This window comes from Dermacentor andersoni, chromosome 6 (genome assembly GCF_023375885.2).
Source record: "Dermacentor andersoni chromosome 6, qqDerAnde1_hic_scaffold, whole genome shotgun sequence".
In the NCBI taxonomy this organism is placed as follows: domain Eukaryota; kingdom Metazoa; phylum Arthropoda; class Arachnida; order Ixodida; family Ixodidae; genus Dermacentor; species Dermacentor andersoni.
Window position 1 is genome coordinate 181,808,941 of NC_092819.1, and position 25,739 is coordinate 181,834,679.

The following is a 25,739-nucleotide window of genomic DNA, read 5'->3' on the forward strand; positions in this document are numbered from 1 at the left end:
CGAAAGCCGAATTGAACTATTCGACGACCGAAAAGGAATGCCTCGCTGTCGTTTGGGCGGTCACAAAATTTCGGCCGTATCTTTACGGGAAGCACTTCAAGGTCGTCAGTGACCACCACGCTCTGTGCTGGCTCGCTAACCTGAAAGACCCGTCAGGTCGCCTCGCTCGTTGGAGCCTGCGACTACAGGAGTTCGACGTCACCATCGTGTATAAGTCAGGCCGAAAGCACACTGACGCCGACTGCCTTTCGAGAGCCCCTGTTGAATCCGCCCCGACCTGTGACGATGACGACAATGCCTTCCTTGGGCCCATAAGCTCTAACACCTTCGCACAAGATCAACGTGCCGATCCTGATATACGCTGTGTGGTTCAATATCTCGAAGGGAAGACCGATTCAGTGCCAAAAGCATTCAGACGCGCGCTTTCATCGCTATGCCTGCGCGACAATGTGCTTGTGAAAAAGAACTTCACGCCGTACAAAGCGGCATATTTACTCGTCGTGCCGGTCAAGCTAAGGCAAGAGATTTTAGAAGCGTCTCACGATGAGCCGACAGCAGGGCATCTGGGATTCACTCGAACTCTCAGAAGAATTCAAGAAAAATACTACTGGCCGGGCCTGAACGCAGACGTCGCACGCTACGTGAAAACCTGCCGAGATTGCCAACGTCGGAAAACACCGCCTACAAGGCCAGCCGGTCTCCTGCAACCAATCGAGCCACCATGGAAACCATTCCAGCAGATAGGCATGGATCTGCTTGGCCCCTTCCCTACATCCACTTGCGGGAACAGGTGGATAGTGGTAGCAACGGACTATCTGACACGGTATGCCGAGACAGCAGCGTTAGCATCGGGAAATGCAATCGAGGTCGCCAGATTCTTCATAAAGAACATCGTTCTCCGTCATGGTGCACCCGAGGTCCTTATTACGGACAGAGGTACGGCATTCACAGCTGAACTTACGCAACAGATTCTGCACTTGAGCCACACGAGCCATCGGCGCACTACAGCGTACCACCCGCAGACAAACGGCCTTACGGAGCGTTTAAATAAAACCCTCGCCGACATGCTCGCCATGTATGTCGACGTCGGGCACAAGACTTGGGACGAAGTCCTTCCATACGTGACGTTCGCCTACAACACCGCGCCACAGGAGACAACGCAGATGACGCCATTCGAGCTTGTCTTCGGTCGCCAAGTCGCCACGATGCTTGATGCGATGTTGCCTCACGTTGAAGACGACAACATCCATGCAGACGTTGCCAGCTTCCTTCAATGTGCCGAGGAAGCTCGCCAGCTAGCCCGAATGCGTATTAAAGAGCAGCAAAACGTCGACGCCCGACTCTACAACCTACGACGACGAGACCAAGAGTACGCACTTGGTGACCGCGTTATGGTGTGGACACCGGTTCGTCGCCGCGGACTTAGTGAGAAGCTCCTGCGCCGTTACTTCGGGCCCTACAAGGTAACTCGACGACTTGGACCGCTGGTGTACGAGGTTGTGCCCGATGGAGTGACGCAGTCACAGCGACGTCACGCACGACCTGAGATGGTGCATGTCGCGCGCCTCAAGAAGTTTTTTGAACGTTAGCAGACTAACAGACATTCATTTTTTTTTCGTTATCCGTCGTTGACTGCATGCGTATAAGTTTGTTTTCTTTAGCATCGGGGCGATGCTTTTTCATGGGGGGGTAATGCCACATGCGTTTATTTCAGCTTCTAGCGACGCGAGCTACGCAGCTCGCGTCGCTGCAACGCAAGCGGCGTCGCTTGACGCGTTTCGATCATGCACGCGAAGCGTATAAATATGGGACCACCGCCTGGGCTGGCTCAGTCCGACGAACGCCCCAGACGCGCTTGCTGCTTTTGCCGTCACCGTGTTATTCGCTTGATTTCGGGCACAAGTTCGCCCATTAAACTCTCTTTAAGTCTACCGCCGACGCAGTGTCCCTTTCCGTCTGCCTGCGTGCCAGGTAGCTCACAGTCACCTACGTGACAATATCAAACAATTCAAAAACTTTCAAAAATATCTAAACTTCAAATAAAATGTTCTCATAACATTATAAATAGATTATGTAAGCTCAACCTTTTACAGTTAGTAATGCCAATGCTTTAATTGTTTACAAGATAAGTTTACCAAAGCTAAAAGTGTATGTTGAGTTCCCTCTTTAATTCGAAAAAATCAGATAATTTGGACTCGTGCTGTGGTCCCGCTAGGCATATGCATTATTTAATGCAATCAAACTGTCATTAATTTGAACGTATTTGGCTGCACATTGGCTAATTCAGATGACTCTCAGAGCTCAGAGAGCACTGCAAGGCAAGAATAGCGCCAGCATACAACCGAAACGAAGCAGCAGAGTCCACATTGCCATAGTCACCACCAGAAATCCTATGTGCATGCCAGCAATGCCGGAACACTTTGTGCCTTTAAAGCCTTTATTCTTGTGTTTACCACTGTACATAACAATGTGTTGGTCGTATGCCTTCATAACTACAATGTTTACTCGCATAATGATCACAAATCTTTGTAAAAAACATTGACGCAAATTCAGGGGTGTGATCATTACGTGGGTTAAATTTACCGCGAAAAGAAATTTTTTTTAATCCCACATTTACTGCGGGCTGACAACAGGTCAACAAATAGGCGGCTGCCACTGTAACAGTGGGCTTCTTCGATTTTTCGGAGTTCTGGCAGCCAGATGGCAGCCAGGTAGTTCCAGTCCCGATGGGAAGTCACGTGGGCTGAGATCCCAAGACAACCCAAACCTGCCCGAAGTTTGCAAAATCAAACGCCGGGACAGTTGGCTGAATGCAAAGATGCTACCAGCATGGCAGTGCCCGGCGAAGCTGGCGTGCGCTCGGCGTAGTTGGCCCATTTGTGGGTTGCCAGCTTGAAAATATATAGTTGTATTCAGGGATATGGTCACTTTTGCGCGACTCGGCACAGTACGCGCACTGGGCCAACCTCACCTTGTGCCGCGCAACACATGGCCTCCGACGCGTCCGGTGACAAGACGCGAAATCGTGCATAAGTGATTGTATCCTCAAAAGTGATAGCTCGAGGATCCCTGCTCGCAGCGATCACGTCGCCCACCGGCGACATTCATGAGTTGGTGTTGTGTCGTCACCTCACAAGACATGAAAAAGCAGGATATCGGGTACGTCTTATATGCATAAAATTTCCTGCCGACCTGCTTGGGCTTCTATTTCAGAAAGTTTGTCATGGCTGATGGTGCTTCTCATTTTGACCCTAAGGAGCTGGAGACGCGGCTGGCGCATGAAAATGCACGCCGCCTGTGACCAGCGAAAAGTTTCACACGAAAAACAACCTTGGCCGCGATCATGATAGCAATAAGCCAATGTACGTGTGCTTATTACTCAAGCAGTGCATTCTCAACCAGTACATCAACGACCTGCAGCTGCCACTCAAGCATACAACGGAGAGACGGAGCGAACACGGGCTAGCTGCAATGCCTTTGGTAACTGCAGAAAGAGGAGATATCTCCGCATACATATGCAAGATATGTGAAAAGGAACACCACCAGAGAAAGATGAACCATAAATGTACCACAAAATGTGTGAATGAGCCTCCACAACTTGCGTGAAACATGATGCAGATAACATACACACATGAGAGCACTGCGCGCTCATCACCGCCGCGAAGAAGCCTTGGAGACACACACACATACACACACAAAAGCTTCAAACGGTTCACCACTGCTCGTATCACACCGTTTTGCAATGCGGAACTGTGCGTTATCACCTAAAAAGATAATGCTAGAATTAAGGAAATCCGAAGATGACCGTAGGCAGTTGGCTGGGCAAGGTAAATTTAAGTCCAAGTGCCTGCGTTGCAATCCGTGAAGTCCCCGCAAAGATGGTGGCGAGTGCCTATCGCCTCTTTTAGTCATCTGCTAGCCATAGAACTTCAGCCAGACCAAAATAGTCCTGGCAGGTTCTGGCAGCCCGCGGGTATCCAGAACCGTCCAGCTCGAGCAAAACGAACGCCCAGAGGAAGTGCGTGATATAGTGGGCGGAGCAACCCGAGAAAAACGAAGACGCTCTGGCTGGCTCTGGCAGCCCACGGGTAGCCAGAAGTGGAAAATCGAAGAAGCCCAGTGCGAGACACCAAAACAAAAATGGCAGCCGGCAGAGCAAGCCAAATGCACCGAACGCGATTTTTCTTTTTCTTCTTGTGAGTACATTACACGCATTGAAACAGTTTCATCCGTATCAGTAATAAACAATATCGTTACTATCGGCAAGTTTGCGGCAATAACGTAGCCATGACCACTTTGAGGGTACAGAAACAGAGATGGGCGCGCTTAGCTGCCAGTGACAGAAACTTAACAGAAACCCATCGCGGGCACACTGCGGAAACTGCGGCTTTGTCTTCACTGCTATCTTAATACGGCATGCTTCCGCTATGGGTGGGCGAATATCTTAGCTGTGTTACAAGCGTCGGCATATGAATAGGGTACACTTCTAACGTATCAGTGTAAACGTGGCTACTATTGTTGCCACTCGCAATTTGTTGCATGCCCACAAGTGCAGACGAGAATAATCGAAAAGTGTCTTTTTTGTTGTTGTTGACCACAACCGTTGTAAAGCCTACAAATAATAAAGCCAAGGCAAGTTTGCTTGTAGGTTTTTTAGCATTCGACAGCATTCAACAGATGGTAAGCGCGATCATCATTAGCTAGACTTAGCACACAACATATCGCTGTGGCAAGCTCAGGGTGTGATCATCACACGGGAAAGAAAAAAAAAATCCAATTTTCACGACAAAATTCAGGGGTGTGATCATTACGCGAGTGCAATCATTATGCAAGTAAATATGGTACGTAGTCGATGACCGCCTATCATGGCATCGGTAGGCAACAGGGTTTTGTCCACAGCGGTTGTGGAAAGCAGTAGTTTCGTTTTGACTTGGTACACACGTTGGCCGTGAGCTTTCAGAACTGCATAGTTGCCATCCATGATAACGTCGATAACGACTGCACCTTTTTTAGCAGTAATTCCAGCAAACAGTAGTTTTGGCTCGGTGCGTGTAGAGGCCGTGTGCATTGCAAGCAGTAGTTTGGTTTTGACTTGGTATGCACGTTGGCTGCTTACATTTGTGCAGTTCCCATCCATGATTGCGTCGATAACGACCATGGCTTTGTCAGCAGTAAGCACGGCAAACTGTAATTTCGTTTTGACTTCGTACGCGCATTGGCCGCGTGCATTCACAACTGCATATTCCCCATGCATAATCACGTCGATAACGACCGCGGCTTTTTCAGCAATAACTGCAGTAAACCCAAGATAACCATAAATGTCCATAGAACATCATGTTTTAGAAATTGCACACATCCTATAGACTTCTATATTTCTCCAAAAAACATTACTAATATGTACCATAGATAATCTAAGTCCCATCCAAATCACGTGGCTCTAACATTGAAACGATATTGCAGCTAGGCATAAGTGACCTCTAATAGACGTTCATTTTAGAGATGCAGAAGGTCCATAGAACATCTAATGGATCTTTCCTGTTCATGCTGTAAGGAGCTGCATACCTGCAAGTGCCACAGCAGATGTACTATCAAATACAAATGAAATGCGAGCAGCAGAGCGTGTGGTTGAAGCATAACTTAAGGCACAATGTGCGGCGTCGGCCAGCCATCATTGTACTTATGCATGCGCATGTGGTTTCGAAGCAAAGTGCAGGGCTGCTTGTCCTATTGCCATTATGTCACCTGTGTTTTGTTTGAAGCTTGTACTCTTACTTCGCCACTGCAGTGCCATTCGTTCCTGCGATCACTGTTAAGGTGGCTAGCACTGTTGTTGCTCCTCCACTGTAATAAATTTTTGGTGCTATTCAAATTACGATTTGACACTGGCAGCTTTGATGTTGTAAACAAAACAAAAGCAACACACATTAGGAAACTGGGAAACTGGGCTTGCCAGCTATATCATGCTGTAGATGCAGTGATGGTACTAGCCCCCATAACAGTGTACTGCCAGGTGGAAATAGCACTGTCGTGGCGGGATGAGATAACAACTTTTGGACAAAATACGGGTGACATTTATCGTCGCCAGGCGAGCAGCGCTGCACTCTGCGCGAGAACCACATGCCCACACATGTACACAATGACTGGCCAACGGCATGCACTGTACATGACGTGTTCCCTGGTGGAACGAAGACTGTAGAGAGGCGCGAAAGAGACAGAACAAGGCATAGAGCGTATTGCGCAGACCGCCTAATGCTGAAAATCTAGTTCATTTAAAAAAAATTAAATCACAGGGAAGGCGGACACGACGTCAGGCAAAGAGAAAGCTGGGTGAGGTTCCTCTCCGGAATTAATTCATACACGCAGGAGGCAAAAGTGTGGAATGGCTTAAGAAAACTAAAAGGGCAACAAATCCATCCGTTGCCTCTGGTGAACGACCAAGAGAATACCTTGCAAGACCGGGCGGACTCTCTTGGGGAACACTTTGAGCGTGGGTCGAGCTCAGTCCACTATTCTCAATCTTTCCTTAAATACAAAGAAATAGAAGAACTTAAGCCATTCATACGTAAATGCAGACACGACAAAGCGTATAAGCGGCCATTCAGTATTGCCAAGTTGAGAGCTGCTTTGATCTCATGTATGACATGATCAAAAACTTACGTACTGACACACAAGTTATAGTACTCACACTTTTTAACACTATTTGGGCTGCTGGATACCTTCCACACACATGGAAATAAGCGATTGTGGTCCCTGTTTTGAAAGCAGGAGAAAGACCTTTCCATGTCGGCAAGTTATCACCTGATAGCCCTTACAAGCTGCCTGTGTAAGCTTTTTGAAAAAATGATTAATCGCAGACTCATACATTTCCGTGAACTCAACAATATACTTGGTCCCTATCAGTGTGGCTTCAGAGAAGGGCGGTCGACAACAGATCATCTTGTGCGCATTGAAGGATATATTCACGATGCATTTGTACATAAACAGTTTTTCTTATCGGTATTCAATATGGAGAAGGCATATGACACAACCTGGCGTTACGGGGTACTGAGAGACTTGTCAGGAATGAGCATTTGTGGAAATATGCTGAAAATAATTGAAAGCTATTTGTTGAACGTATCTTCTGCGTCAAAACCGGCAACATATTGTCGCGACCTTTTACGCAAGAAACTGGTGTACCCCAGGGAGGCGTGCTTAGTTGCACGCTCTTTATCTTGAAGATGAACACGCTTTGTGCTTCATTACCAGCTGCCATTTCTTATTCCGTCTACATGGACGATATTCAAATTGGCTTCAAATCCTGTAACCTCGCAGTATGTAAGAGAGGTACAGCAGGGCTTGAACAAGGTGTCCAAGTGGACAGACAAAAGCGGATTTAAAATCAACCCCCACAAAAGTTCTTGTGTTCGTTTTGCAAGAAAGGGAGGCCTGGTCCAGATCCTTGTGTTCAACTGTGTGGACATCAAATACCTATCAACACGAAACATATATTTCTAGGTATTATACTTGACTCCAGGTTTACTTTCATTCCACACATTAAATATCTTAAAGAAAAATGTAAGGACAATGAACTTACTTAAAATTCTATCCCACGCAACATGGGGTAGCGACAGGAAGTGTCTGATGAATGTTCATAAGAGCCTAATTCGATCAAGATTGGACTATGGTACCATCGTATATAACCCTGCCGCTCCGAGTGCACTAAAGATTCTAGATCCTGTCCACCATCTAGGTATCCACGTAGCCACTGGCGCTTTCAGGACAAGCCCTATTGAAAGCTTATATGCAGAATCAAACGAGTGGTCACTGCATCTGCAGAGAACTTACATCAGCCTCACATATTTTCTAAAAATACACTCTAACCACGAACATCCATATTTTAATACCATTAACGATATGACGTGTGCTAGACTTTTCCATAATCCTCCCTCTGTAAGGCAGCCTTTCTCACTGCATGTGATGGAGCTTAGCGATGAAATGCATGTCCCACTCCTCAAGCTTCGCCTAATGCATCCAACCAAGCTGTTACCACCTTTGGAGTGGCAGGTGGTAGAATGTGACATATCCTTTCTAGAGGTTACGAAGCACACACCAGAGATTGAAATCAGAATGCATTTCCTAGAACTCCAGCACAAGCACTCCTGCACAGAGTTCTACACAGACGCTTCGAAGTCAAATGCCAGGGTGTCCTATGTAGCCGTCGGCCCACCCTTCTCAGAATCCGATGTACAGTTGAACCCGTCTATATTGAACCCGTTTACATCGAATTATTCTATATATCGAACAATTTCTGGACACGGTATAGTTACAATGAGTATGTAGCAAAAATTACGCTTACATCGAACAAAAATAGTAGCGACTCCCCATATATCGAACGTCAAGCAGCGGAAAAGTGCCCCCAAAGTTGGCTTTCCCTCGTAACAGTGGGGAAACCCGGCAGCGCGACTCCATCCAACCGCTCTCCCTATTGCGACCGCGCTGCCTCGAATGAGCAGTCGACACCCCCCTGCAAAAAATTATCCTGGCCTGCCCGCAGCGCTTGCTCAGATAGCCAATCAGAGGCTCTTGTGCCCTCGTCGCGCAAGATGGCGAAAGTGCGAGTTGTCTCGCTGCTTTTCTGGTTCATTGCGTGTGTGCCTTGTGGGCTTTCTACCGCAGTGTTGCCGTGATGAAGCGGCAGAATTCGCCTTTCGTCGTGAAGCTCTAAATCATAAATCCGATTGAACGCGGCGAGAAGTCGGATGACCCCGCTGTGTGCAAGATTCCGACGAGCACTCTCAGCATGATCTTGATGAATAAGAGGGAGATTAGGGCTACAGCGGCCAAACTCGCCACCCGGTGCCCGTGGCACCTGACGCATACTACGTACGGCCGTGTACGAGTGGTTCATCCAAAATTGCTTCAGCCGTGCCGGCTTCCGCGTGCTCTGTGATGACTGTAAATTCTGATGAATGCGACGAAGCCTTTACCGGTGTTGCCGAAGTTTGGAGCGAGCTGTCAGAATTTCCGGAAGCTGTTGACGAATCAACGGTGGACGAGTTTGTGAATGCAAATGATGGTGTCGCGACCACGGAAGAGCCAGAAAAAGAAGACTACATTGCCGACATCGTACCGAGAACAAGTGAAAGTGGGCACAATGAGGAAAGCAACGACGGTCCTTTGCCCACATCCTCCGGAATGATTGGTGCGCCCGCACTAGTCCGGTGCTTCTGCGCGAATGCGGAAGGTTGCGGCCCCAGCTGCTCCAACTCCTTGGACAGTGTGGAAAAGTGCGTGCATCGCAGGCAGTGAAATTGCCCAACCAGAAGAAAATGCAGGAGTATTTCTTGCGAAACTAAGCTAGTTTCATCAACAAAGTGATTTTGTAAATGGTATGTGCTTTTATGACATCGATTTATTTAGCAGGCTTATATTGAATTATGCTTTATATCAAACTGATAGGTGTTTTTTTGCGAGTTTGATATAACCAGGTTCGACTGTACTACATCCGGAAACAAGTATCTTTACGGCCAAGGCCTACGCACTATTGTCTGTTGTGAAGCCTATAGGAAAATCAAAACTTCAGAAAGCACCTGTATACCATATTTACACAAATGTAAGTCGACCCCCCGATATCGTGTGACAGGAAAAAAAAAAAGAAGAGCTCACCCGAGGGCGCATTCGATAACGCAAATTTATTAGTAGCTGACTTGGTCACTGGACTACTCGTCTTAACTAGTGCTGCCATCGTCAGCACTGCAATGGTCCCACAGCGCATCGTTGTCCAGCGAAATTCCACATTTGGCAAACGACCGCACCACGATACCTTGTGGAACAGCAGCCCACGCTGAATGCACCCAACCACATGCAGCCGTCAGGGAGGCTCTTTTGACATGTCCGGTTGGCGTAAGTTCGCGGTCTTCTGCCACCAGCCACTCGTACTCACGGCACAGCAGGTCCTTAAAAAGGCGGAAGATCCGGGCTTGTTTCATGACCATGTTGCATTTCACTAGCAAGGACCGATCACACATTTCAGCGACATACGCCGCAAGCTTGGCCTACAGCTCCGGTAAGCATCCAGACTTCGGCACGCGGGAAATTCCTCACTTGCCGTCACAAATGAAAATTTTACTTCACTGCAGTCACCACTCTCACACCACCCGTCCAAAAACATCGAACTTGAGGCCCGCTGCGCAGTGATTTGTTTTTTCGGCATAAAGGATGGCAGTTCTCTTTAACGTTGCTATGAACAAGTGCCGAATGATTAGTGGGCCTGGAGCACTCATGATGACTGAAGAAGCAATGAAGTAGTCAAACCTCGATATATCGAACATGGATACATACAATTATTGTGTATATCGAACACTTTCTATATCACCTGGAAAATCGCATGTATTTTTTATTTTTTATTGCGAACAGGGTCGGACATAAAATGAATATATCGAACTCCGCCACCCTAGACCACATGCGCTCTGTTCACAGGCGCTGAGCTTTCCCGCAACACCTTCAAAGATAGCAGGGGCGCGATGGGCGGTCCCGACTGCTGCGCACTATAGCTGCACACATGGATCGTGCCGAAGGTGCTATTTGAACGTAGCGTCATACACACGAGACAACGTCAACCATCGCTACGTTAATGTCAACGACATCTGTCAACGACGCATTGCATTTGTCGCACCGACTGCAGCGCTTCGCGAGGAATAGCAGTTTGCAACCGCAAAAGCGTGCGACAGCACGCGCTCAATAGGCTCACTCTAGACGCCTGGGCAGACGCCACTTCATACTTCACGCTAAACAAACATTCACGTCCTTTGGAATGTATATTTGCCACACAACGATAATTGTCACCTGTCTTGCCCGCATTTCCTTTCTATAATGCTGCGAGCCCGGTACCTCCAAGTCACGAACGGCATGCGCGTTATCAGCATGACAGATCATTATCGACAGGAAAGTATCCAGCACAGCGTTTTCAAGAAAGGAAACGCAAGCAAAACAGATGACGATTATGGTTGTGTGGCAGACATACACGCCAAAAGGTATGTTATTGACAATGTTTCAAAATGCTTAGATTGACGGACGTGGAGTCCGCAGCAGAAGTAGCGGCCAAATGAAGACGCTGCCGAAGTTGATTCCGCAAGCGCTGATGTTGCCCCACTGCCAACTTCAACTGAGGCTGCAGTTGCTTTGGCCCGTCTACGCCGCTACCGGCCTATCGCTTGCGGATCGTTTAGACTATGTTGAGGCTCTCTGTGTTTAAGCATGCGGCTGCCAATAAGAAGCTGCTATAGTACTCTCAGCCAAATAAATACTTTGTGTGAAGCTTCAAGTGAGTATTTACTGCGCCACGATCGGGGCGCGACGAGGGATCGTTGTTTGGAGCGCGCGTTTGGTTGCGCCGCACGTGATTGGCCTAGACCGCGCCGACTTCGTGCGGCTGACGAGATAGGCGCGGCCTACGATAATTGTGTGCAACGCAATCGAATGCACGCTCCCGGCTGATCCCCGAATCGCGCCCGTGGTTCTGTGATTGATATGCACAAGTTTTTTTACACGATTTTATATATCGAATTCTGGCTATATCGAACTATTTCGCAATCACCGCGCTGTTCGCTATATCGAGGTTTGACTGTAGTTCGTAGCCGGCAGTCAAGTCGAACACGTCAAACCAATGCCTTTAGTCAAACTATAGAAAAAACCTGTGAGCGGTGTCTGCTCTTCCATGAACTACCGATACTCCCCGCAAGCACCGCCGTTCTGAGGGTGCAACAGCGAATGGAACAGCGGCGCTTCCATCAACTATCGACACCCCCCTCATGAATGTTGTGTGCACTGTAAAACTCTCACAAATGTTGAAAAACCCTTCCAAAAAGCAAAAAAACACGCGGGGTAGCGAAAAGCTACCGGTAGGGCCATAGAGCAAGCATAAAATTGTAACTACGTTGCAGCTCCCGTTGGTCTCACTTTTTCGGCAGTGCCATGTTTTGGTTTCGATTGTAAGTCAACCTTCACCTTCAGATTTTCAACATTAGAAAAATGGGTCGACTTACAATCATGTAAATACGGTATACAGACTCCCTAAGCATCGTGAAGGCCTTGATGTCACTCTATACACATAAAATTCCAGTATTTAATGAACTCTATTCCGTCTTGTGTAAAGCGTACGTATCTGACCAGCATATCATTGTATGCTGGGTGCCTGGCCATAGGGGCATTGAGAGTAACGTCCTGGTGGACGAGATGGCCACATCAATCGCATCGCAAGCTGTTAACCCTACCGCTGATGTGCCTGTCACAGATCTGAGGCCTTTCTTACAAAAGAAACTGCGAAACCACTGGCAACGCATGTGGGACGCGGAAACAAATAATAAGCTCAACCTGATAAAGCCACAGTTAGGATTCTGGCCCTCTGCTACAAAATCACGCCAAACAGATGCCCTGTTCTGTCGTCCCAGAATAGGACACACATTTGGCACCGATAATTTTCTACTCACCGGAAATGACCCTCCAACCTGTGGTAGATGTGGGAAGAGGCTGACCGTCCTCCACGTCCTCCTGGAGTGTCAGGAAGCCAAATCTGAGAGAAAGAGACATTTTTCCTTAGCATACCGGCAGCACATTCCTCTTCGTCCTGTAATGTTTCTCGGTCCAGAACCGCTTTTTAATACAAACACAGTCCTAGGTTTCCTCAGAGATGTGGTCTTACATGTTCCCATACATTCGTAGTGCTTCCTCTCTTCAGAGGATGCCGCTGTGATAGCTGTATTGTTAGCTGTATTGATAGCACATGCCTCCAGGCGCTTGTGTTTCAAGGGCTTCAAGGACTTTTTGGTGAGGCAGTTGTGCTGTAGCTAATTTTTGCATCTCACAAATGCGCCTTCTGCTCCACGCCCAATACCCTCTACCACATGGTATGGGAATGTCAAAAAAGCCCATCGACAACGCCCATCACCGGACCAACCGTCGAGCAGTGGGAGGCACAGCTGACAAGTTCGACCCCTGAAGACCGGCATCGCCTGGTGAGCAGGGCCAAGCTATCAGCTCAGGCCCACGGCATCCTGGACTAAGGACGCCGCCCACCTCGGACGATTTTACCGTCGGCTCATTTCAACTAATAAAAGTTTATTCCTCCTCCTCACATATTCTGTATATCATATCATTTTTCCACAATGCAGTGTAATGCTCATAGTGCTCATCATTTGCCATCGCCATAATCTTATTGCACGTAGATTTTACGCACTTTACAGCGCCTATTTTTTTAGGCCCCTTTACAGCCACGTCGCATCAACTTCACAGAATTCATCATTCCACCGTGAAATCAGTAATACTGTCATGGCGCTCTTTGGCCATACCTGGCCCTTGTGCCACTTTTAACACACATTCATTCAAGTAGCTGGTGAGCTTGTTTGAAATGTATTGTTAACGCGCCCACATGTAAATGTCAAAGCATAAATTGGTATCTTTGTTAATATATATGGTTCAAGCGCTCAACAAAACGTGAAAGCAGGGCTCACAAAATCGTAACCTTGTCTTTTTAATCGTTATGAATTATTACAAATCCTGCAACGGCTACAGGAAAAAGTTGCATTCAGTAAGCACTAGGTAAAGCATGCAAGTGAGACTCACAATGTCAGATCAACGTCACTTTTTATTTATACAATTGATAAAGCTTTATTACAAAATTGATTGGCACCCAAGCAGACACATGTATGAAAATATTCATTGCAAGTTATAACTGTATAGAAATAGGTTAAACATGGATGTAAAAAAAAAAAAAAGCTAAAAAACTTGGAAAAGACAAATGCTTCAAAATTCAATTTCACTAAAACAAAAGTAATGAGAAAAGGGATATTTTAAAACATTGAACCTGATTAGTAGGAGGTAATAATATCACTTACTAATGAATGGCCAAAAGTGCACGGCCTGCATGCCAGCACCTATTTCTGGTGCCACCATGAGATTCAAGATTGAACCTTCTAGCTATACAGTAAAACCTCATTAAACCATACCCGCTTAAACAGTAGTTTCATTTTAAAAGTAGTAAAGTCACATCACCGACTCACCGACTCAGCGGCCATTGAACATAATGTGTGTTGTATCCGCATAAACCGTACGAGCTCATTGCGTACATATTGGTTAACACATAGTGTTTCCACTTTTCATTGCACAAACACAGCGGTGCGTCTTCTCCATTGAATCACACGGCAGAACAACAAGCCTCAGAGATTGGAACCATGGATCGGAACAACGGCCTCCAAGCGCCCTGTGCCTTTGTGCGTGAAGCCACATCAACATCGTTTCGGCACCGTGCCAGAGAGTGTTGTGGCGTCGTGCGAACAAGTACTCGCGTTGCTTGCGTCTTGCCGAAGCTCGAATAAAAAAGACACCGGGTGCTCAGCATAGAAGAAAAATTAGACATTGTTTGTGCTATCGAACGTGCCAAGAAGTTGGCGCTGGCACGTGACAGGGATCTACTGTTAACTATGGTGCGTGGCATTTGGAATGCGGAGCAGTTCCTCTGCAGCGCTGCTGCGACCGTGAAGAGATGTCGGCTACAAGGTTCGACTTTTCACCATCGTTGCCTTTGTTGTTGCTGAAGTGTCGCCTAGCAACAGTGATGAGGATGGCACAGAAAGCGACAGCACGGGCGATTCAGGCCCGACAGTGGCAGAAGGTACGCATTACGTCAACCTCATGAATGCAAACATTGTGACGAGAACAGCACCCCGCAATGAAAAAGGCGCCCCGCGACATCTGCAGCACTACAGAGAATATGCAACGCCAACGAGGAATCTGCTGTGCGAGTGCTTGCCGAGAAGAGGGGGCGGGCTGAAAAGCTGGCTCGCAGCTTCAGTAAGTTTGAGGCCACACCGTCGCTGTTAGACTGCCGTGGCATCAAACGAAAATAACGCTCTTTGTCGTGCGAAGTGAATAAATACTGCATGTCTTCTTCCCCTTTCATCGCACTCTCTCTGAGTTCCGTTTTTGACGGGTAAGTGGTTGATCTCGTGCTATTTCGGTTAAGCAGTACTACCATTTAGTACATGCTTTTCCCGAGCTCCGGCCAACTAAGGTTTAACAAGGGTTCACTGTATTTGAAGATATATACTAAAAGAAAATCCATGCAAGCAGAATCCCAAAATGGCATGTTCATCTAGGCAACTTGCTCAGGCGGCTTGTCACACCACGCAAGTGCCAAACACACAACTCTGCCAGATACTTAGCACTAAGCATTGCAAATGAGAAATATCCTGGGCACTTGAAGAGGAGCTCCAGAAACAAAGCGATACAAATTACGTATGTCTGAAAAGGAATCGCCAAAATCTTGCCATCAGGACATTTCTAACCCGCCATGGTTGCTTAGTGGCTGTGGTGTTGGGCTGCTAAGCATGAGGTTGCGGGATCGAATCCCGGCCACCATGGCTGCATTTCCATGGGGGCGAAATGCGACAACACCTATGTGCTTAGATTTAGGTGCACATTAAAGAACCCCAAGTGGTGCAAATTATTCTGGAGTCCCCCACTACAGCGTGTGTCATAATTAGATCGCGGTTTTGGTACACCAAAAAAAAAAACATAATTTTTGTAATTTTTTTAGGACATCTCTATAAGCGCTTCACAAGACAAACAAATGTACCACAAAAAGTCAAACGGACAGTTCTAAATTTTGTTACGCAACTGTACACTTCTGCCTAGTATATACGTACTTAGGCCATGGTCAGCCGAACAAAAGTCGAAAAGACACACCGATGAAGCACACTTCATGCTGCTCTTTCGCGGAAAATTACTCTGCAGTTTTGTCGAGGCATACACTGCATAGATATCAGTGGCAATGTTAAGTCAGATATTGCGTGTTCAAGGTTTTTTTTTTTCTCTGTTATCTGTCATAATATATTGGCAAGGTAAAGATTACATGTTTTTAACTATACTAATAGATATAATTGAAAAAGAAAGTGTTTGTCTATGAAAAAATTATGACATGACCAAAACGGAAAGTTTTAGCTTTTGACGCGCGGTGTCCAGCTGTGTGTGCAGATGTCGTGCAAAATTGCTACTCATAACCACGTTGCAAAAAATAAACGTGGTCAACTGAAATTCTGGGCTTGAGTACTTCAAATTGAATCTTTTCAATATGAACAGATGGATATTTCGCAATTCAGGAACTTTTTCTCTCTCCTAGGATCTCGAACATGCACATGGTGGTGGAAAGCAATGTAAATGCCCCACCACAGTGCTGGAACGGGCCACAGCACAACTTTTCCTCTCCCACCGTCTCATTGCTAGGCATTAGAGACAATTTGCTTGTATTTGTGCGGCATGGTGCATTCAACCAGTCACAACGAACAATGTACGATCAATGCGCAGTAGCTTTGGATGTGCAAGAGATGTCCAAATCACAAGACATTCGATGTCCTGTGGATGATTCTTGGCTACCATGTACTAGTGGAATATTTTATAGATGTGCATTAGACTTCGTTAAAGATCTTGGATATCTTATCTCTTGTAGTGCATCCAATAGAGATTTGTGGTTTACTGGGACAGAAGTTTCGTTTTGACTTGGTACGCATGTTGGCCGCGTGCCTTCATTACTTTCATGGCTGCGTCGATAACTCCATGGTCGATAATCAATAATTCCTGGTTGCGTCGATAACAACCGTGGCTTTGTCAGCAGTAACTGTGGCAAACAGTAGTTTTGTCCTGACTCGGTGCGCACGTATGCTGCGTGCCTTGGGAGCTTAGCTTCGTCTTTGACTTACTACGTGCATCCGCCACTTGTGTTCGTAACTGTGTAGTCCCCATCTATTGACAGTGGCTTTGTCAGCAGTACTGTAAAAACCAGCGTATAATAGAAGGTTATTTTCCTATTATTAGCGCCCCAAGTTTTCACCTCGTACCATATGCAGATACAAAAAAACATTTCACTCAGAAATTTGGGCTAGAAGCTTTGGTTTTGTTATTGCTGTGTGGCTGCGGTTTGGCTTCCTTATTGCTCCATGGTTTCGTTATTGCTACATGACTACAGTATCATTTCTTTATTGTTGAGTGCGCACCTTGGCAGCACACGTGCAAACCACGCTTCGCGAAGTGCACCTTCCTTATTCCGCATTGAAAGACCAAGATGTCCGCACCGCGAAAAAAGTACTCGGCTGCTTTCAAGAGAAAGCTTATTTTAGCCGCACAGGACATTGGCAACAGTGAGGCCGGGAGGCAGTGTGACGTCAATGAGGGCCGCAATCACGGGTGGCGTCGACAGAAGGAAGCTCTTTTCGCATGCAGCGGAACACAAAGAAGCTTTCGCGACCTAAAGAGTGGGACATTCCCGGAAATCGAACTCGCCCTGACTGAGTTCGTATGCCAAAACCAAGCGGCACATCTAGCTGTGAGGGTGGAGCTAATGCAGGCAAAAGCTGAGGAGCTTGCAGGAGAAAGAGGGCTACCGCGCTCCGCCTCCGAAGCGAGCAAGCTCTGGATTTATCGCTACATGTGCCGTGCTTGACTTTTCTTACATCACCGAACTTCGATTTCGCAAAAGCTGCCCAAATCGTTCCAAGAGCTGCTTGCAGCATTCCAGCACCACTTTATTTCGCTGCGCAAGTGCATGAACTTCCAGCTAGGGCAAATCGGCAATGCTTACCAAACACCGGTTTATCTGGACATGCCATCGCCCCTCACCGTGCACGAAAAGCGCTCTAAACAAGCTTATGTCCGGTCCACTGGCAACAAGAAAACACGAGTTACCGTCATGTTGTCGTGCACGGCAGACGGACACAAGGTCCCGCCTTATGTCGTCTTCAAGCGCAAGACGGTGCATAAAGGTTAGGAGCTGCCAAAAAATGTGGTCGTGAGATGCCGTGAGAAAGGCTGGATGAACGAGAATCTTGTGCTCAACTGGATAAAGTCCGTCTCATGTAGGCGGCCCGGTGCACTGTTGTCGTTTCCATCCACCCTCGTGCTGGATGCATTTTGTTGCCATTTGGCTGACTTAGTGAAGAGGCTGTTGCGCAAATCTGGCACTGAACTTGTCATTATCCCGGGTGGGATGACATCTGAGCTGCAGCCTTTAGATGTTTGCGTGAACAAGCCGTTCAAGGACGCGATCAAGCGGTGTTATGCTGATTGGATGCGCTCAGGTGAGCCTGCAGTGACGCTGACCTGGCGGCTTAAGTGGGCTTCGCCAGCCACGCTATGCAAGTGAATTGTGGATGCACAGGCCAGCATACCAGAGGACCTTGTGCGTCGCGCATTCAATAAGTGCGGCACTGCGAACGCGCTCCATGGCACAGAGGATGAGTACCTCTGGGAAGATATGTCCGACAAGGAACCATCCGAAGAGAGCGCAGCTGAGGGAGACAGCGGTTGAAGTGCTGAGTGCAAATTAAATAAATGTTTTCCTCGAGTTTTTCTAACTCGTATTATACATGGATAAAACCCTTTCTTTCCATTACGCGTCCCAAAAATTTCATCTCATACTCTATGCGGGTTCGTATTATGCGCAGGTTCTTACAGTAATTGCAGCAAACAGTAGTTTCGTTTTGATTCAGTGTGCGCGTGGGCCCTTTGCCTCGTAGGCAGTAGTTTCGTTTTGACTTGGTACATGCGTTGGCTGCGTGCGTTCATAACTGTGTAATCCCCATTCATGGTCGTGTCAATAACAACTGTGGCTTTGCCAGCAGTAACTGTGGCAAACAGTAGTTTTGTTCTGACTCAGTGCGCACGTATGCCACGTGCCTTGAAAGCATAGTTTCGTTTTGACTTGGTACATGCATCGGCCACTTGTGTTTGTAACTGCGTTGTCCCCATCCATCGACCGTGGGTTTGTCAACAGTAATTACAGCAAACAGTAGTTCCGTTTTAACTCGATGTGCACGTACGCCGCTTGCCTCGCAAGTTGTAGTTTCTTTTCGACTTGGTACGCATGTCATCCGTCTGTGTTCATAACTGTGTAGTCATGGTTGCGTCGATATCAACCGCGGCTTTGTCAGCGGTAACTGTGGCAAACAGTAGTTTTGTTCTGACTCGGTGCGCATGTATGCCATGTGCAGGCGATGCCGAAGCCTACCCTCCACACCCATCCACCTCCTGCCCCCAAACACACACACCTAAAATGTCATTACCAGAGCTTTGCCACCCACATCATTTGAGGTTCTTTTGACTTGTCCCAACCTTCTCACTTGAAATTTTATTGTGGCATCATTGTTGCATCACTGCATCATTGTTGGCCTGGACGTGCATGGATTTTAATTCATCGTTTGCTTTATTTCTGCAAATACTGACAATGGGAGAACAAGCACATTAGAAGTACCAGCGACGGCTGCCTCATCCGTATTTTGTCACTTCAACATTGTTTATTTTATTTTATTTTATTAATACTGTAAGCTTTTACAGGCTCTTACAGGAGTGGGAACAACAAATAAAAACAACAACGAAAAGTACAGATTGCCAGCAAAAAAAAGATCCGAAAATGAAAGAAACGAAAGTCCTAAAACAGTACAGACTGTTCCTGTACTAAACAGTACAGGAAAGGGTGCGCGTTATACAATGATTTTGGAATAACTGCAAGCGGCATACAGTTTTTAAATTTCCACTCTAAACACCAGGCACATACACAATATATTTAAATATATACACAGGACAAAGTTAATTATATTTTTGAAGAGGAGGAGGTCGCCAATTAACAATTACTTCTAAAGTTATTGATAGCTTAGGCCTATAGAATGAATAAATTGCTGTACATTCACCTCGCTTGAAAGTGCTTCGCGTACTTTTTTGACCCTGGAAAAAAAGCCTGTAGACTTTAGGGACCCCTTAGGCAGAGTCTTTTATCAACGGCATATGAAATGCACCTGAATGATATGTGTCTCAGTATTGCTTTTCTTTCCAGTAAGCAAAGCTAACGACTCATTAGAAAAACACTTCTGATAATTTACAGCATTTATTTGGCATGGAAACATCGTCACTTGCATGCAGAGGTCATAAATATATACAGGGGGTCCCAATTGACTATCATGCACCAAGATTAAAAAAAGACAGCAATGCGTTACTCGAACAAAAGGTAGTGCATACTGTGCACAGTGTGTGTACAGTGGAGTAGCTGCCAGTAATTTTTTCGTTACTGAAATTTAATTAGGTAATTGTAATTAATTATTTAACTTGAGACATACTATCATAATTATTGAAGTACCAATGAGGGATTTGTAAGCACAGCCAAGGGTCATCTAACTGCTGTATTTTCAGTGGTGTACAAACTGCGTACTAATTTTTTCCGACTGATAAATAAACCCTGCGAAATATGGCGAATACCACGTGACTGCGCTCCCATCCGCATCATGAAGCAACGCTCTCGAACAGGCTCCCTCTGTGTTAGGCAAAAAGAAGTAAAGGAAATACAGAAACACATTGTGATCGAACTAGTTCCTTATCTGCCGCATCCTGGGCGATATAACATGTCACATTTGGTGTTAGTTGGCAACAAGCTCTGATAGCTGTTGCATTAGCGTAAATAAAGTGCATGGATGTTTTTTTTTTTTTCTGTCTTTATTTCTTGCCACAATACCTATCGGCACAAAAGCAAATTAACGTCAGTGCGAAGGATTAAAGGTGCATGTTGTTTTGTCCCAGTCGCCATGTGTTTCTCTATTGAGCAGAATCTAAACGTGATCCTTGCCTTCGGAGCTACAAATGGCAATAAGAGGAAGGCTGAAAATATGTATCAGTCATAGAAGTGTGGCAGTAGACCAAACACATTGACTATCATCAGAAATTAAGGAAGCCTGAGACAAACCGGCAGCTTTAAGAAAAAAAATTGACTTTATATTTGAGTCCTAGCCTACACACGGATGTTGTAGCATTTATGGCCTCAAACCCTCAAGCTAGCTTGCAGGACGTGGCTGCCCAGGTGCCAATTTACAAGTCATTCATTTGGAGGATTCTAAATGACTCGGCCTTTCACCCGTACCACCTTAACCTGCACCAATAGTTGGAAAATATTGATCTGCAGAATTGTCTAGATTTCTCAGATTGGATCCTCACAAAAGCCAATGAGTCACCCGACCTTTTGAGCAACGGCATGTGCATAATGCACACTGTTGGAGTGACTCGGATCCACATTGGGTAAAGCACACTCAGCACCAGTACCAATGGTCGTTCAATGTGTGGTGCGGAATTCAAGCCGGTGCTATAATCAGCCCCATCTTCTTCGATCACACACTGACTGAACAGCGTTATATGGACGAAATTCTTGAAGGAGTGTTAGATTAATTTCTCAGCAAAGTCCCGCTATCACGTCTTCGACTTCTGTGTTATCAGCAAGATGGGAGCGCCAGCACACCGCAGCAGCCGAGTGCGAAACTGGCTGGATGCGACTTTTCATGCACAATGGATCGGAAGGTACGGGGCTGTAAATTGGCTGGCTAGGTCACCTAACCTCTCTGCACTCAATTGCATTCTTTGGGGTTATGTGAAAGATTGCGTTTACATGATCGAGACGGATGTCAGATAAGCTCAAGGCAAGCATAATGGATATGTCATAGAATTCTAGCGTTGGTCATCAAGAAAGCCACAGAAAATGTGTGAAAGCACACTCAGTACTGCGTAGCTGCAGAAGGAAACCTATTCGAACACGTCCTCCAGCCAGCAGCTGGTGCTCAAGGGCGCATACGAATTCATAGATAATAAGGGAACACTAAAATCTGATGGTTTTATATGCATAAGCATTTGTATACTTACCCAACGGGAAGCTGTCTCTCCGTCTGTCCCGTAAGACGATCGCTTTCAACATAGTGCCCGCAGCAGCGAGTGAATTCACCTGCATGCTGCCTCTCGTTTCAACAGCAACAAAGCGGAACGAACACAGTGCTCACAGAGCTCTCATTATGCACATGCTGCACTGTGCCGCTTTCGCAGATTGCTTTCAAGATACGGGCCACAATGCTGCGCCAGACATAGCCACCTAAGAAGCACGGTTGATCATGGTTCATAATGGTTAAGTGTACCGATTGAATGTTGCATATATTTCTTTCATTTGCTACATCTTCCTGAACATTGCTTCCACTCGCCTGTTCTGTGTCGTCTCGTGCAGGTCTCACTTTACAGTTCGGTGTTGCAACCGCACTTCTCCGTTTCACGGTTATTTCGCGGTTGTTTTCACAATTATACAAAACACACCAGCCTACTACCACAAAACACCACGTCAGTACTACAAAACGCTTACGCATCATTCGAATAAATCCCAGAGAAGATTCTGCGTGGACTTTTTTTTTTTTCTGTGCTGACATCCCGATTGCCGATTCGGCTCATTTAGAAGTGGTACATTTACTTTCTTGAACGCATCGGTTTTGCCTTTTCCTGGTCCGTTCATTTCACTTGTGTTTTTTGCCACAAGCCTGTTTTTGCAGCATGTACACACCCTAATGAAAAATAAAACCGTCACAATAATTTGGCTTTGGTTTGAAGCAAGTTTCTGGCGGGAAATATAGCTGTGCGTGCACTCTTTTGATGCAGTGCAAGCAGAGCCGGGGTTTTGAAACATTCTATGCCTTTTCCATTGGTTTTTGCATTTAGTGCGTGGTCAGAGCAGCGCTTCGGCCATGCTATTAAGGGACTTTTGTTATCTATGTTATCAGTCGGCCTTGAGAGACGGATAATAAATGTGGCATAGAAGTTAGAGGAAGGAGAACAGCTGCGACGCCGCGGAACCTGCTATTGGTGCTCCTTCCATACCACAGGAAAAGCAGTGGCTTTCAATAAGCTTATTTTAGGGTGCTGCTTTATGATGCGGGTAGGAGCGCAGTCACATGGTATGTTAAATTTTTCGTGGGGTTTCCTTACCGGTCTGAAAAAATTGTATGCAGTTAGCATGGCACTCAAGACACCGCAGTTAAATGTCATTTGGGGGTGTCTACAAATGCCTCATGGACACTGATAATTACAGCAGTACTTTTTTTAGTTATATAATTAATTAAAATTAGCTAATTAGATCTTCGTAACAAAAAGGTTACTGGCGGCTACTCCACTGTTCTGAAAACAATGTGCACTAGGTTTTGTTCGAGTAACGCAATTGCTCTTTCTTTAAATCTTGGTGCATGATAGTTAGGACATCCGTATAATTCATTCAGTAACCGAAATGAAATCAAGCCAGATTCACTTAAAATCATAATCAACAGCAGTCATGCACAGTAGCGCTTATACTCAGACTCGCAGAAAAAGAGAGAGAGATGCTGCAGTTTCTCCAGAAGGGTGAACCGATATTCGTGATAGTGAAGTGTAAAACAATTTTACGAAGAAAGATTACTCCACCGAGAGACGCCAGGTTCTTGGTGGTGCAAGAGGACTTGGGCTATGAAATTGAACTGTCTCCTACTATGAGGTCTTGTATATACTCGTATAAGGCCGTCACTTCAGTGAACAATTCTTCGAGGTCCCACGAAGTTTCTTCAAGTGCAACTGTTAGTAAAGGTTTTATATATATGTAAACACACACACATATATAATATGGGGTTCGGAAAGCTGGTCGGGCCCCAGCCCCCCCCGACCTCCTGGAAAAATTGAAGCTTTCCACCCATGGTCGTTGGACTCCGATTGCCAAGGTGTGAACTCTTTCCGCACCCATTGGGCATCATTAGCCCCTTAACTATGGTTTGAAAGGCTGGTTTCGAGATTTTCTGCGCCGCTCACGGACACACTGCGTTATCAGGCATGAAAGAGGAGAACTACTCTTTTGTTTCCTAAGCAGTTCTTCTTTTCCCCCAGGCGGTGATTTTTGAACGTGCTCCAAAGTTTTTGGGCTCATCGAAGTAGAAAGCAAAAATGGCTGCCTCCGGGAGCGGCGCACGCACTTCGAAAGATTGCAGATCTCGCAATTCTGCTGCGTTTGTGGCTCGCTGTATCTATAGATCAAGCAGCAGCGAGTCTGAGGATGCTACCTTTTCGTCGGACTTTGACTCTGAGACTGACAACGACGTAAGCCAACCCAGAACATCGACGGCCACAGCCTGGCACGCCAAACTGTAGTGCTCGCACTTAAATTTTTGTAGTGGGACACCTGTTAAATGAAAAATTGTGATTTTTTCGGAGATACCCATAGTGCCAATTAGATGGCAGTAGTCTATCTCATCATCTTTGTTACATTTTTTTCTTAGTAGATATAAGCGTGTCTTTGCAAACTTTGTTCAATTTTATCCCACAATCTTGATTTTGGCAATTTATATCATTTTTATGATATGTATCTCGTTAATAAAAATTTTATGTGTGAAAAGTGCATTCATTCTGCCTTTTGTTTAAGTATTACATAAAATATTGAGTGCAGTATTTCCCTCAGAAAAAGAAAATCTGGCATAACCTACAAAAACCACCTATTTTCCCCATGATAGGGAAAGAGAAAGAAACATTGAGGCAACCTCTGTCTAGGTGCCCAAAGCAACTACAAAGGCCACGTAAGGTAGCTAGGTGCCCGAGGAACCTGAAAATGATGCAGGAGCTCTGACTCAGGTTTTATCTAAACATCTGCAACATTTCCTGGTGCTTACTCGTAGCAGGGCATTAGAGTAGCATGCATGGTGGGCACACTGTGGCAGCATCAGCACAATGCTGATGGAGCTTCTGCTGTTGCAATACTTTGAGAGGCCAACTGCAACAAAATTTAGGACTGCATAGATAGCCTAGTTTAGATATAGAGCAGCCTCTAGCAAAATCTTACATTTTACATGGCTGCATTCCGAAAAGCTCACAAAAATAGACATTTCTGATACCAATGCTGAAAGAAGAAACACCGCCATTACTGCTCACCGGAAATGATCTGGGACCCAGAATCTTCAGAAGCAGCACTGCTCCTCAGTTTGATAGTGCCTGCATCACCTGCAGTGTGCTGAAAATCTCGGGAGGCCTTGGTTTGAGGACTTTCCTCAGATCTGCTAACCACCAGGTGCACAGATTATCTATTAAGGTGCTACTTAAAGGCTCTTAACAAGGGAACTTCATAATCACCAGCTGCAGTTAATCAGGAAATTGGAAACTAGACAATTACCACCCAGCAACTTTGCCAAGGTTGTTCCCGTAGCGTACATCATCATCAGCACCAGCGGCGTATTATTTTTTAATATCCACTGGAGGACGAAGGCCTCTTCCTGCAATCTCCAGTTACCCCTGTCTTGCGCTGATTCCGACTTCCACCTGCACATTTCCCAATTTCATCACCCCACATAGTTTTCCGCCATCTACGACTGCGCTTCACTTCCCTTGACACCCATTCTGTAACTTGAATGGTCCACCAGTTGTCTACCCTACGCATGACATGGCCTGCCCATGTCCATTTTTCCCTCTTAATGTCAACTAGAATACGTATCAGCTATCCCCGTTTGTTCTCTGATGCACAGTGCTCGCTTTCCGTCTCTTAACATTGCACCTAATATTTTTTTGTTCCATTGCTCTTTGCATGATCCTTAACTTGTTCTTGAGATTCCTTGTGAACCTGGAAGTCGCCCCATATCTTGGGTCATGGAAAGTGCCCAAGGTACATTGTTGTGTTCGAGGATGTCTACAAACAACTTGGACCTTTTTCAATTTGCATTGCCGTTAAGCGGACTGTGAGTGGGGTCCTTATTTCCTTATAACTGTGCAGCTTGAACCGTGCAGACTATTACCTGATGGACGGTGCATCCGTGCTGCCGGTGCTGGCCTTGGATCTGCAGCAGGGTGATGAGCTGGCCGATCTGTGCGCTGCTCCTGGGGGCAAGCTGTTGGCGGCCCTGTGCACGGGACTCCTCGGTATG

The 25,739-nt window shown here is 46.2% G+C and overlaps 1 protein-coding gene and 1 long non-coding RNA gene across 3 annotated transcripts in view; one reads left to right on the forward strand and one right to left on the reverse strand.

The window, feature by feature from the left end:
* LOC140219048 (uncharacterized) overlaps positions 1 to 25,700 on the reverse strand; it is a 37,783-nt gene extending 12,083 nt beyond the window's left edge. The window contains exons 1-2 of the long non-coding RNA XR_011895340.1: positions 25,611 to 25,700; positions 12,468 to 12,550 (exon numbers count right to left, since the gene is read on the reverse strand). This is a non-coding gene — a long non-coding RNA (uncharacterized lncRNA). The remainder of the gene's footprint in view (positions 1 to 12,467; positions 12,551 to 25,610) is intronic.
* l(2)10685 (5-methylcytosine rRNA methyltransferase l(2)10685) overlaps positions 1 to 25,739 on the forward strand; it is an 81,037-nt gene that overhangs the window by 17,986 nt on the left and 37,312 nt on the right. For both annotated transcript variants that reach the window (XM_055067002.2, XM_050172371.3), the window contains exon 4: positions 25,603 to 25,734. In XM_055067002.2, coding sequence (XP_054922977.1) covers positions 25,603 to 25,734 — 132 coding nt within the window. The remainder of the gene's footprint in view (positions 1 to 25,602; positions 25,735 to 25,739) is intronic.